The following is a 14,185-nucleotide window of genomic DNA, read 5'->3' on the forward strand; positions in this document are numbered from 1 at the left end:
GGCTGTCACTCGCCACTCCGCCGGCAAACTGATCTTGAGGCACACGCGCACCCAAGGTCCGCTACACCAAGCAACGCCGGCCCTTTGCGGCCAGGAGCCCTCCAAGGCGCTTCGTCACACTCACAGCACCACACCATCTGCGAGGGCACAGCCAGCGCCGGCGTTCGCAAACGGAGTACGGCGGATCAAAGGTACACCATTTTATTTTACCTGACATGTCCGCTCAATAATACAATCGCAATACCAGATTTCTTTCATCCCCTCTAGCATATTGCAGCTTTACAGGGCAGCCGCATTATGGCAGGGTTTAAATCAAACATTCTTTGTCGCATAGATCCCCACTGGCTATGCCGTAAAATTTGCGCTACACCTTCATGCGTGATTCAACTATACGTAATGTTGAATAGCCATATTAATAAATAATGATCCATTTTATTTATCACTATAAGAAGTTAAGCTGTTAAGTATTTAGTGCGAGCTTACCTCCCACGTTTTTTTTATTCTAAGGGAGCATATAACAGGTACGCAAAATCTCTTTTGATTATGCGCACTAACTGCCTACTAATCACACGACATACATTGCGAATATAAATTTACTTTGTCATTTCTTCTTATAACGACGTTACTGATTTTTTATCGAGTCTTATAACGACGTTTCTTATTTTACTTAAATGATGCGGCAAACGAGACTGTATGAAATCGCCATATAAACGGAAAAAAATACACGGAAAGTTTTCATAACGCTAAACAACTAAGAGTACACGTACAGTATTAAATTTCATAAATGATTTCATGATAATGTGTTTCTTATACAAATTACCGTGTCGGTAGGCAGGTATGTTCTTATTGGCTACGAGTTTTTATTCAGTATTGTTCAGACTAAAAGTAGGCTATTGAGGTGTTGAATCGGCATCTATTCAAGATTGCTATTGATCTCAACTTAAACGTGACCCAATGTCATAGTGAGCTTTTGTTGTAAATATTAGTGCAAGCTTTATTATTCTAGTGTCAGATCATTCAAATAAGAGCAAATTTTGTTTGTAGAAAATAATTTTTTTAAATATATAAACGTATTCATTTGATTGTTATGTTTTGAACCCAAAGAGAAAAATGGGACCCTATTACTTCGCTGTCCGTCTGTCTGTCGGTCAGTCCGCCGTGTGTATGTAATCAAAGATAATTACGTGAAAAGCGTATGTTCGTGTGGATTATAATATTGTTTTTATTAGCGAACTCTGTATCCAGGGTAAGTCTATTATTAGTAAGTTGGTAACAAGTAGCTTAATTGTTATACTTTTATATTATACAGGTTATACTTTTGTCTATGTATTACGCAATTTTACACTGAACTTCTTGATTATTATGTTGCGTTTATTTTAACTATTTTATGGCATATCCAACTGTCTTTGGTTTTTAATACGCTTTTATTAGCTTCATCTGTTCTTAATTTTAGGTAACTGCCTCTTTTGGACTCGATTTTGACCCACTTTGTAGCCTTATCAAGGATTAGAGATAGTGGAATAATTTCATGATTATATCTTATTATCCTGAGTAGGATCGCCATTAGCTAAATAGTGGTTTTGTAAGTAAATAACAAAAAATATATGTATTAATAAACAAATTAGCAAATATTTCTCTTCCACGTTACTCTTTAGATTGTTATTTCAAATGGGTAAAAACTGTTAAGCAAATAAAGGCCCGTTAAAGGTCTCTATTAGCGGTCCCATCGAGATCGATTAGAAATCCCAAAATATGAAACACGATCACAAGTGGAAACTAAAAATCTTTAATTCGCTTTGGGAAGGTCAAGATTGAACAACAAACTGCGGTCACGTTTTTTCAAACTCGATCTATAATGCCTCGTGTTTCGGTGAAAAAGAGGGGCAAACGAAATACGTTCAATTCCGATGGGCTTTTGAAACACATTCCTGGAATATCCAATCTTTAAGTAACAATTTTTTAAATCTATCAGGCTTAAATAAAACTATTAGCTATTCTTCTTTTATATTTCATATATTTGAATCATGCCTAATATTAAATTCATTCATATAAGAAGGATATAATATATAGAGTGTGCTTACAACCTTCCATATTTTTTTGCAATGGCAACCATCCAATAAAATATAAATTTCCCTTGACACAATGTTAGTTACCATACTCCACTGTAACGGCTTTTTATATTAGATAGAGTGATTCAAGAGGAAGGGGTATATGTATAATAACATCAATTAAACTATTCCCAATTTAGCGCGTGCGAAGCCGCGGGCAAAGACTAGCATAGCATATTTTCAAATGAGCCTTAGGTTAACGTCTCTTGTGAGCATGTTAAATTTCAACTCTACCGCGTTTCGTTTCACGCTACGCTTTGAGCACGCGATAATTTCTAGGTTAAAATTATAGTTAAATAAAGCACAAGCATCATTTTTAAAATAACCGCTTTTCAAGCACTATTCACTACATAACATAACTCTTTTTAAAATATTCAGAAGAAAGTTACCTCTCAAAAGTACATATATCTGTTTTGTTTGAATCAAATGGTGATAACATTAAATCAACCAATCTATTTTTGAGAAAAATCCCAAGTTCACGTTCAATCACGCACGATGGCGGATTCTGCCATTGAGATGAACGTTTGGTTCAAATTTATTTATAGAGAATGTGTGACATTCAAACATACACTTATACACAAGAAAACAAATAAATAAAATACGAAATATCGCATGGATAAACTAAAAATGTTTTGCTGCATAAATAGTTGTGCTGTATAAGGAGTTAGTATTTTATTCAATAAGAAATAAAAAAAACTGTATCTCTTAACTGTATAAAAAAACGAGAAATTTTGTATGAATGGATATCCAGGATGTTGTTACTCTTTTACGCGGAAACCACTAAACGAATTTTGATGATATTCCGCATTGATATTTGTACTAGACTAGCATAAATAAGCTAAAGAAATACCAGTTTTTGCCTGCGGGTTTCATCCGCGATTGAAATCGCGCGGCACATGTAGTTTAAAAAATAACCCTAAAAGCTCTAAAGTACACGTGCTCTTAAAAGCTTTATTTTCAAAGCATTTTCTTTAGAATTCAAGCACTAAGTCCGCCGCTATTTTCTACGTATTCTATTCAAATACTAAATGAAACATGTTTATTTTATAATTTATATGCGAAATACAGTTCAACTCAACTTTTGCAAGCGACTAAATGCTCATTTCAAATGCACCAAATTTTACTACTGCATTGCTGATTCTTTCACTTTGAAAACTTACGTGATAGACATTTGTTAGTTCAATAAAAGTTTGTTTCGGAAGAGTAATCATTACATTGGTGTGATAATCATAGATAGTTTTTTATTGCGAGTCTTTAAATTTTTAATTCACGATTATCATAGTCTCATGATAATATTATGAATATCAGTTCCATGCATTATATGCATGATACAAACCTTCCCCTTCAATAACTGTCTATTAAAAAAACTCGCGACATCCCTCCGTTCTTCATCATTTGCGTAGTTTTAAATATATAATTAGTTATGAAAAACTCTTTTAAACTGCTGAATAGATATTATCTAATATAGTTTCTAAAACAAGTTTAAGCTAATTTCAATTACATTCTATTTGTTCCGCATTAATGGATAATAAACTTTAGTTTTTTATTGCATATCGTTACATAAATTATGTGTATATGTATAGCTATATCTTTTTCAGCTCCAAAAACATAACAGACATTAATATTAAGAACACACGAATAGTAGTAAAATATTTAGAATCCCTCCCTTATATCTTATCCCTTCAGTCCTCTCAAAATTAATACCATGACGCATTTTGTTTTATACAAACATAAAACCATTAGACACTAAATAAACTTAAGTATATTAAATAGCACTGTAAATGATACAATTACTGACAGTCCAGACAGGTGATTATACAAGGAATTTCGTTTTGTTTTTAACTAATCTTCTCATATTTTCATTAGCCCTTCATATGAAAGAGGCCTACTTCACCCGCACTTTTATTTTTTTTCTAAATATTTATTTCTTTCGATACATTTGTTATATAAATGAATGCAGAAGTTATCTGTATTACTTTTAAAATCTTTATTCTATTCAAAACTATTGTGTTGCGTACCATCGTTCCTTTTTTAACTGTTTTGTTGGAATTGGCATCACAATATGTAGACAGCTCGTTCGTTAAAATCGGTTCAATTCTTTAGACACTACAGTGTAATGACAAACAAACAAAATAATCATTCCTTATGGTTTTATTCGAATAATAACAGAATGACACGGGTTCCGACACACAATTATATAATAGTTGACACTACCTAAATCTACTGTGACTGGCAGTGCCAATTATAATTAAAAAAAAAGTCAGAATAAGCTCTAATTTAATGTAGAATAAAATTCAGTTTAAAAAAATCATTGCTTGTCCGGACAACTCCCAAATATATCCAAAAGAAAAATGTTAATGTTGGCATAATTTTCAAAAGTGGTGAATCATTGCACAAAATTGGGCAAATAAATTTTTGAGTAATCGACACCAAACTGACTACCAAAAATAAGTCCACGTATATTTCTCATGTCATTCATGTCATTAAATTGCATTTAATATGCTACGACCTGATAAATGACACGCAATATCCATGATATATGTCCAAGCTTTCTTTAAAGTCATATAAAATCAACAATTTTTATTTACGATTAGGTAACCGTTTGACACATAAGAATGAGAATTTGTATATTGTACCTACCAAAAAATTGTATTCCTATGAAAAAAAACGAAAAGACAAATAATACAGGTATAAATAAATTAGGAAAGTGCCAATCTTTGGAGGAGGTGCCAACAATGTTACTGTCTACGGCTACCTTAATGCAATCAGGATGTCTATAATCTTTATACCCAGATAAACATAGATCTAATAATATAAAGCTCAAGAGATTGTTTCAACGCGTTAATCTCAGGAACTACTGAACCAATTTCACATATTTTTCGAGTTACACATTGTACAATCGTTTATATAATGTATAACTCTGTCTCGTTATCATCTTATTGTGAATCAAATCTTCGACTTATAAGAACTATTGAACAAAGCATCAAATATCAGTATCATCAATCAGTACATTATCATTATCATTTTCATGTTTGTTAAATATACAATGCAAAATAAAGAGACATAGAAAATAGGAAAATGTTTTTTTTAAATCTGCGACGCGAATGAATATCATATTATTAAAAACCGCTAATTAAAAACCCTGTACAACGGCGGCGCTAAACGCTCCCTTCCATTTCTCAACTAATGAAAACCCATCTGACCGTAAATGTAAATACATAGATTTCTCACAACACCGTTACTACACAAATAAATATTCATCACTGCAGATACGTTGTAAACGTGATCGATTCAGCCACTGCAGTGATTTTCCAGACTGTAGGGCGCGCAACTTTCACCAAGGGTTTGTTTTACACAATTTATACACGCTCTGGTGGATATTTAATGAGAAAACACTGCGTAATGAGCGGCCGACGCGAACGGTCTTGAATGTCTTTTGAATAGTTTTGATGTATTTTAATGAGGAACTACGTAAATGTTTCATGTATTTCTGAATTCTGTAAAATAAGTAACCATCAAAATATTCACCATTATTTTATATGTATTTTTTAATAAGGGACGCAAAATATTATTAGACATACTGATATTTAAAATGTAGAGTAATTATTTATATTTAAGAAGTACTAAATCTTTATAGGATTGAATTTGAATAAACATTTTAATGCGATTACAAATTCATACGAAATAGCGTAACACCTTATATATTACTTTCACAGATCACAAAATACTAAACTATGTATTGTGTTATCAATTTATAAATGCTACGTAACACTTAGCTACGTAGCTTTTATACATTTTATACAATTCTATTGGACGCTTTGAAATTTTATGAAGTCTAAATTTTAAATTAATTCAAGGGAAAGGTAAAAATTTTGCTAATATAAAGAGGTCAAGATATTATATATGTATATAATATCTTTATAATCTCTTTATATTAAACTTTATTGGAGATAATGCATTCTTTTCACAAAGTTGTAGATTTCGTTTAGTGTACAGAATTTAATTTTTATCACTATAATTGAATGAAATTTCCAAGTTACTGTCATATCACCACCCAAAGATTTTTTTATATGAGATTTGCGTGGAAAATGTAACTGAAATTAATTTCCGTTAAAAAGCTCCGAAATAACAATCACCTTAAACTTACCTATTAACAATTTTATGAATTTATATTGAGATATATAAATATATATCTGAATGTGTTCTTAAACAACCCGAATCATAAAGATTTTAATTTTAATAATCATATACTGTAAGTATATGATTATTAAAATTAAAATCTTTATGATTCGGGTACTTCAAAGTAGTCTGGTTTATGTATTTTCTGTTAATGGTTTAGGATCTTTGAAACATATTTAGCGCGACACTATCATCTTTAACCTTGTAGTTAAGTAGCCCTTGAAAAATGCTAACAATTCAAAACTAGGAGTGAGAAAATTAAAAGAAAGAGTAAATAACGAAGTCTCGAGTTTGGCTTCACGCCAATGCAGGGATCTACGAGTCTTTTGTTCTACACAATGATGTTTCTTTTTATCTTACGTAGTTTGTGACACTTTTAACTTATTTTTTCATATTTTTATAGCAATTATTTTTTTTCGTTTTAATACTCATTTTGTTCTATAATTAACCTTTTAATTTGAAACAAATAGTATTATTTTGCACCAATCCAATTTTAAAATTAGGATTATGTGTAGATTTGTAACATAAAATAACTACAGTCGTAAGTAAACTCCAATATCCCTAAGTGGTTACTTTTGAGAATATACATAATAAGCTTACAGGGTATTAGTAATATAATCGTACTGTCTTGTTATTGATCCGCATATACCATATACTTATTTCTATATAGCACATAAGTAGCACTTATTTAAATGCGCATCTTTAAAAGGCATTACTTATTCTCAGTAACATCAGAGTTTTCCATTGGATTTTTATATAAATCAAAAAAATAATAATAAATAGAAACGGGTAGAAAAATTACTGAAAGTTTTAGGGCTTAGGCCGTAATGGCTGGCTAATTGAGACTCGGTGGTTCGTAGGAAACTTGTAGTGAAACTTTTTGATTCTACGTTATATACATATAGATACGATTATTATAATAACAAATTACAAATAAGGAACATACCTAACAGCCAGGTTAAATAACTGAAACTTTACAATTGCAAGTCAAGGATAAGAATGTTACGGAAAACATATAAAAGTTCAAGTTTCTATTATGCCTGAATATTTTCAGGGTAATACAAGAACTTTTCGTAGTACTTATAAAATATAATTATTAATGCGTACAGTTATACGCATTTTTCTTGCACAAAAGCTATATTGTTTAAGTATTGTTCGAGAAATTCCGTTCGAAAAAAAAAATGGGTTTAAAACTTTATTACGGATTAAAATACGTTTACAAAGGATTGACACAAGGCAATATCACATTTGAAGCTCAATAAAACGTCATTCTCAGCATTGTCTACGTTGTTGCCACAACATAAATGCAGGAGCGTTTCAATCGATCGTTCACTCGCATGCCGCAAAACATTCGGACCTTGACCCACGATGCAGTGGCAATTAATGCAATTTGTGAACTGGGGTGTCGGCGATCCTTGGATACCGGTCGTTACCGGAAAGCATAATGTGGACGGACTACAGAATGCGTTCGTTATAGAGCTTCGTTGATAAACTTGCTTTTTATCAATAGAGTATCCTTATCTTTTCATCAATGTGAGCTACGTCAAAGTATAAAATTGCATCACCAAATAGAATTGCTCATTTGTTTTGCGTTGCTTTAGCATGACCGAAAAAGAAATGTTCTCAAATATGTAGATGTGAAAATAAAATTATATTTACATACATCAATGATGAATCAATCACACCATTGTTACAAGAAACTAGAGCACTTGCTTGTTAACATGCAACACCAGTGTGTTAAAAATATTTTAGAGTTCAAAAGTTACAAATTATTTTATGTATGTACCTAATAGTGATGATATTCATTCTGCCTAACATATAAAACAATGTATACAAAAGAAGTTGAAACAGTGGTTTGTTGTAATTTAACTGAAAAATTTTCATTAAAATTGGCCGCGTCCGGTCGAACGTATTTCTTATAGGTTACATTTTTAAAATAGATCTGCTTTAATAGCTAACCTATTGCAACTTTTCCTATATCGATTATTTTCATTCAATAATTTATTTGTGACATAGGCACATTCAATGTAGCGGTGCCTTTTAATCGTATTCTATCAAAGTCCATCCTTGAAGTTAGACTTGCTTCAATAAAAGCATTTAAAATTATTTAATATTTTAAATAGTAAATATTTCATATGTGTATTTTTTATGTTCAACGAATTGTCTACATTCTTGATAGAACTAAAAGCTTTTTATTAAAAAATAACGTTTTAGTGAAACCTTTTTATTTAGATTGCGTAAAAAAATATATCAAATTTATCTTCCTTAATTCCGCTATTACAAAGAACAAATTTTGTATAAAACTCTTATTGTTCTAACTTACCTAATTGCCACATTTGTTGACCATAAAAAATATTTCGAAATGTTTTCCCTAATTTCTTTAATGAAGCTTAAATGATTTCGTGACCAAATTAATTATGTCGCGTGTTTGTTTCAGAGATGGAAATCGTGCCTGAGGGGAAAAACTTCCGATTGGTAACAAAAGACGAGCTCCCAGCGGTGGCCGATTTTTTAGTGCAGTATATGCCTGAATCTCTCAAGGTACAACATGTTTATGTCAATAATTAAAACATATTGCTCTTTTTCCATTTGTCCTATTAAATTTGATCAAATTGCATTTCCCGTTTTAATTTATAATATACTTTTAGTTTCATCAGACGATTCAAACATATCTGAACAATAAGGTGTGGGACTTCCATTTTTATGTAGCGAAGAATTGGCCGGAGGACCCAATTTGCTTACACTTTCCTGGCTGTACTAGTACGGTAAGAATATTTTGACTATCTTTGAACAAAAAATTATAAGTATCACTTATTTCCACACGTGTCTCCACTAAGCTTGTTTTTATGAATAAGGATGTAGCGCAATAATGGAATCTTTGAACTCTTGCCAACACGGGACATTAGACAATTAAGCAAATTTGCAATTTTGTCATAGCATTTTTTGGAGACAAGAACCATAGTTGGTTTGAATTTTTTGAAATAAATTCATTATGAATTAAATCCGAATAAAAAAGAATGTATACTGAAAAGTACTGCTAAAAAATTATTTTTATTTATTCGTAGCGTCGAGTCGTTAATCCTCTGCTTACTTTATAATGCTTTATCCTATTAATATTATAAATGCGAAAGTTTGTAAGGATGTGTGTGTGTTAGTTGCTCTTTCACGCAAAAACTATTGAACCGAATGCAATGAAATTTAGTAGTTTATGTAGACTGCTGGACAACTGGAATAACATAAAGGCTACTTTTTATCCCGATATTTTTTAAGGATACGGACTTACGCGGGTGAAACCGCGGGGCGCAGCTAGTAACTTCATAATGCGTTAAATTATAAGCAGTATGGTACGGAAGGCAATTTTTCGATGGATTACTTATAATTTATCTTGCGAGTACCTTTCCGAAATTGTAATCTAACGATGTGTAAAACGATATTTCAATTTTACAGTTGTACATCCTCACAAAAGCTCTGCTATGGGTACTTCCATTTGAAATCTCATACACCACTATTCTTAAACTTTTTCAAACACTTCTACATTTCAGGCTTCTACGAAATACTATGTTTGCATTTAAATTGTTAAATCCAGCAAAATTACTAACATATTCTCAGAAAATGAAATAGGTTTTATACTGAGTAAGCATATTTTTCCGTGTCGTTTCCGTCACGTCGCGTCGTCGCGTCGTCGCGTCGTGCTGAGTGCTCTCCCCAAGAGATCTGGGAAAATGTTACATTTTTAATTTTGCTTCATAATGGCTTGGATGACGTGTTTCATATTGCAGTATGAGAAGTAGGTCACCAAATGTATAGAGATCTTATCCTCCATTTGGAAGCTTTTAGACAAATAGACTAAATGAATAATTTGAAAAACACAAAAGATTATCTCTCTGCTCAGCGATATTGAAGTTCATATCAAAACTCCAAGCCCACATTAAAAATATTATATTATTTTTTATGAAATATTCTAAAGGTTTTTACTTTTAATTATAATACGCGGTTCACACATAAACATACAATTTTTTAATCAAATATTATCTCTGATTATTTAATTTTTCTTCAATTTGCAGCCAAATAGTCATCCTTATGAAAGTGTAACCATATTCTGTCCATCGAGCCGCGCGGAACTAGTCGACCTGGTGACGTCCGAGGATATACTCCTCGACCTCACAAAACCCCTGTACCTGAACTTCACTCACGAATCCATCGTGGATCGCTTCGAGAAGCATTATGAAGCCCACGATAAAATCACTGGCGACGTCTATGTGTGTGATAATCCTCCCACGGAAAGCAATGACCAGTAAGCTGTATTTTTTAGCGTTTTTAATATTTACTAGCATAAGTTTTTTCTAAGTCCCATGTTTCAAAATATATACCTACTCTACACAAAGAGTCACATTGTAAGCTTTGTTTTCTTAATATTTAACGATGCGTTCTTATCTATAGACTGCCACCGGACGTGGAGCTAGTTCGCTTGCAGCCTGAGCACATGCAAGCTGTCCATGACTTGTATCCAGCGAGCGATATCGAATGTCGAGAGGTTTTCGAGAAACTCGTAGCCGAATTGCCTGCCTACGGGATATTCGTAGAGGGCCAACTGGCCGCGTGGATGGTACAATCATACTACGGCGCAATGTTCTCGATGCAAACCCGACCCGAATTTCGCAGAAAAGGCTATGGCATATACTTGGCGAGGCGCCTCACCAAGGAAGTTGCCGCACGTGGCTACAAACCGTTTGTTGTCATTCGTCCGGAAAATGACGCGTCCCGTTCTCTCTATTCGAAACTTGGATTCGAGAAACGTTTCCGAACGGTGCGCGCTGTCCTGCGTCCGCGCTAGACGTTGAAGTTGAACACTAGCAGATTTTATTTTTTTAAGACTTTTGAATAAATCAAATAGCTTGCGATCTTTGATCGTTAGAAAATTTAGTAGTAGCTTTAAGATTGGAGCGGCTGTTGCTGTCGATCTCAAAATTGAAATTAAAGTAAATCATGAGTTCAATGGTTATTTCTTTTTTTATAAAACAACGAATTATCACGTAAATAGTGGTATTATGTTTTATTCATGGATACGGGGGCAGCAGCCGTTCATTGCGTTTTAGCATGAGCCAATCAACGGTACTAACATGTCAAGAATTTAAAAACCTAACCTCGGTTTAAATAGTTTTCTGCTTGACTTAGATAGATTGACTTGAAATCGGTATACTGCGTTTTTCTAAATTACTGCCATTAAATTTTTTGATAGTTGTGAAAGGTTTCGATCGGAAGTTTTTTATTCTTGACACGGTTAGAATTAAATTCATATAGATGAATGCTTATAAACACTCGTTGATCGAGCGGTACTATTCTATCTCATGATGTTGAAAATACGGACCAGTTTCGATCGTGTAGAGTATGAATAATGAATGGAGTAGGAATCAATTAATGAGTGTGATATTAGACCATGAGAAAGATAGCGACCGTGTACACTCGAGATGCACAATTGTTCAAATACATTAAATGCACCATCACATTGTTATTTTCAATTAAATAATGTAAACTATAACGGTCACATTTGAAGGCTCGACAGTTTTGTATAACAAAATGTAAACCTGGATTTGGAAATATATAACGTCTATTTTGACTGTAGGACTTGATAGATTTTGATAGAATTATAAATGGGAAGTAATATTTATAATTTTATGTACCTATTGTATTTATTTTTGACGCTATATTGCATTTATAAAGATTTAAGTGTAGGGTATTTATTGTATTATTTAGTAATCAGTGCGACAAAATTCAATTTTGTCAATTGTATTCTTTTTATTATGTTTTGTAGCTATAATACAGCATTTCTACAGAACAAGTAACTTTGTTAAACTTAATAAATTATCAATGAGGTTTGATACAAAAAAACTAGGTAGGTAGGGATTTTAATATGGGAAACCAACTTTTTTACAAGTATTTAAATTGTAGGCTTCGTAAATTTTCTATATGATATTCAAAAATTGCCATAGAATAATCTTTTTTGATCTGGTATGAGTTGTAACTTGAGTTATTGTTTGTAATAACCGCGTTTATTTGCTTATAAATTATGCTTTGTATAAATATAATCATTTGATTAATATTCGTTACTTATTTAGGTCTTACTAGAGACGAATGTTTTAATATTTATCATGATTTAAATGGGAATGGATTCATGAAGGAAATTGTTGTGTAAGATAAAAAAGTAATTGTATATTCCAGCTCCCCTCACTATAACACTGGCACAGCATTGCTCATTAAATGTTTTAACTGGCAATGCTAATTTTAAATTTTGCTCAATTCCCAGAGCTTCCACTTTAAAATTGTGTCAATGCTTACCTTCTGAAATAATTATGAACGACGTTACAATTTTATTGATATACCCTCTCGTGGTACAAACTTGCTCGATAAATATGCCACAAGCTTATGTTATCACGACAAATAACCTAATTTTAAAACCAAACATATTTGATACCTAAATTGTAGACTAGAACCGTTTCAGGTGCATATTACGTGCTTAACATCTACACGGGAAATACAATTTCATGGTATTTAATATAAAAAAATTAATACTGAAATAAAATCAATTCCGCCTTTTGTTTTTTCATAAACAGTCATCAATTTGCAATCATGCTGAAGGCTTAATTCCAATTTCCTACTTTCTGCAAATTACGTAAGTAGGTCAAATTTCTTCAAATACTTATTGTTAATTGTAGGTACCTTTTTCTGAATATTTTCTCTAGCTCCTATAATATAAAATGCAAAGGACATATTTCCGTCCTTAAAACAGTTGATGTCTGCGGAATATTGTAATTATGGCATGTTACAAACCTATGCGCTACTTCAGTATGTAGTGACCGATCTGTATAATTAATTCATTACCTACCTTGCAAAGGTGATTACGAAAATAAAGAGATTAACTACAAATGTTGCATGTCTTTTATTTCTCATCCTTTAGCATATCCACTACCATGACAAATGAAACAAGTATTAGGTATGCATCGATCGGATCATCATCATCATCATCATCAGCCCATATAGATTCCCACGGCTGGTACACGGCCTCCTATGAAGCGGGTTATCAGATGTCACATGTGGGCGAACTTTTAATTCTCGGACATGCCGCTTTCCTTACGATGTTTTCCTTCACTTGACTGTTGTTGACTTTGCCAAGACAATTTTCAAGAACAAATGGTTTGAATCAGTGAGCAGATTTTCTTTTAATCCATAATTTTTGAAGTGAAACTTCTTTAGAATCGTTATGTTTTCAAACCTGATGCAACGGAAAAAACGACAGGCAAGATACACAAATACAAAAATGTTTAAAATGAAGCCGGCAAAGAATGAGTTTTGATGATTCATCTGTCTCAACAGAAATATACATACTATTTTATATTTTATATATATTCATCTCATCCTAATGTCGAATTACTGAAGTTTCACTTCTATCGTGTGTGAATCGCACACACACCTTTTTTTTATTTAATATCACAGCTTCCTACCAAGTGATCATTTTTAATATATACATATTTATTTTTAATTTAAATATTCAAAATATAACCAGCGATATCTCTAGCTCCTTTCGAAAGAACCTATCACAATAGGTTGATCCTATTGATTGAAAAAATAAAAAATAAAAAATAGAAATGAAAATAAATAAATCAACTAATTCATCACCTCTTCACTCTACACAGACTAAGACTGACCTCACACGGGTGTAATTCCGTCGAAAGCGTTAATTTTTAAAATATGTATAAAGCTTTTAAATATAGTACTAAAAACCGTATATGATTTTTTAATAATGTCAAAATGAATTAAAAAAAGGAATGACATTTTTTAATGTTTGTTTTCTCATAAGTTTTTTAACGATTGAACCGATTTTCATGATTGAATAAGGTAGC

At 32.2% G+C, this 14,185-nt stretch overlaps 1 protein-coding gene across 1 annotated transcript; it reads left to right on the forward strand.

The window, feature by feature from the left end:
• LOC119834117 lies at positions 1 to 13,212 on the forward strand. Its single transcript, XM_038358406.1, has 5 exons — positions 1 to 191; positions 8,725 to 8,828; positions 8,936 to 9,052; positions 10,352 to 10,581; positions 10,728 to 13,212. Exons 2-5 carry the CDS (start codon positions 8,727 to 8,729, stop codon positions 11,119 to 11,121), a joined length of 843 nt encoding a protein of 280 aa, XP_038214334.1. The 5' UTR covers positions 1 to 191; positions 8,725 to 8,726; the 3' UTR covers positions 11,122 to 13,212.
• Positions 13,213 to 14,185: the final 973 nt, after the last annotated feature.

This window comes from Zerene cesonia, chromosome 18 (genome assembly GCF_012273895.1).
Source record: "Zerene cesonia ecotype Mississippi chromosome 18, Zerene_cesonia_1.1, whole genome shotgun sequence".
NCBI classification, from domain to species: domain Eukaryota; kingdom Metazoa; phylum Arthropoda; class Insecta; order Lepidoptera; family Pieridae; genus Zerene; species Zerene cesonia.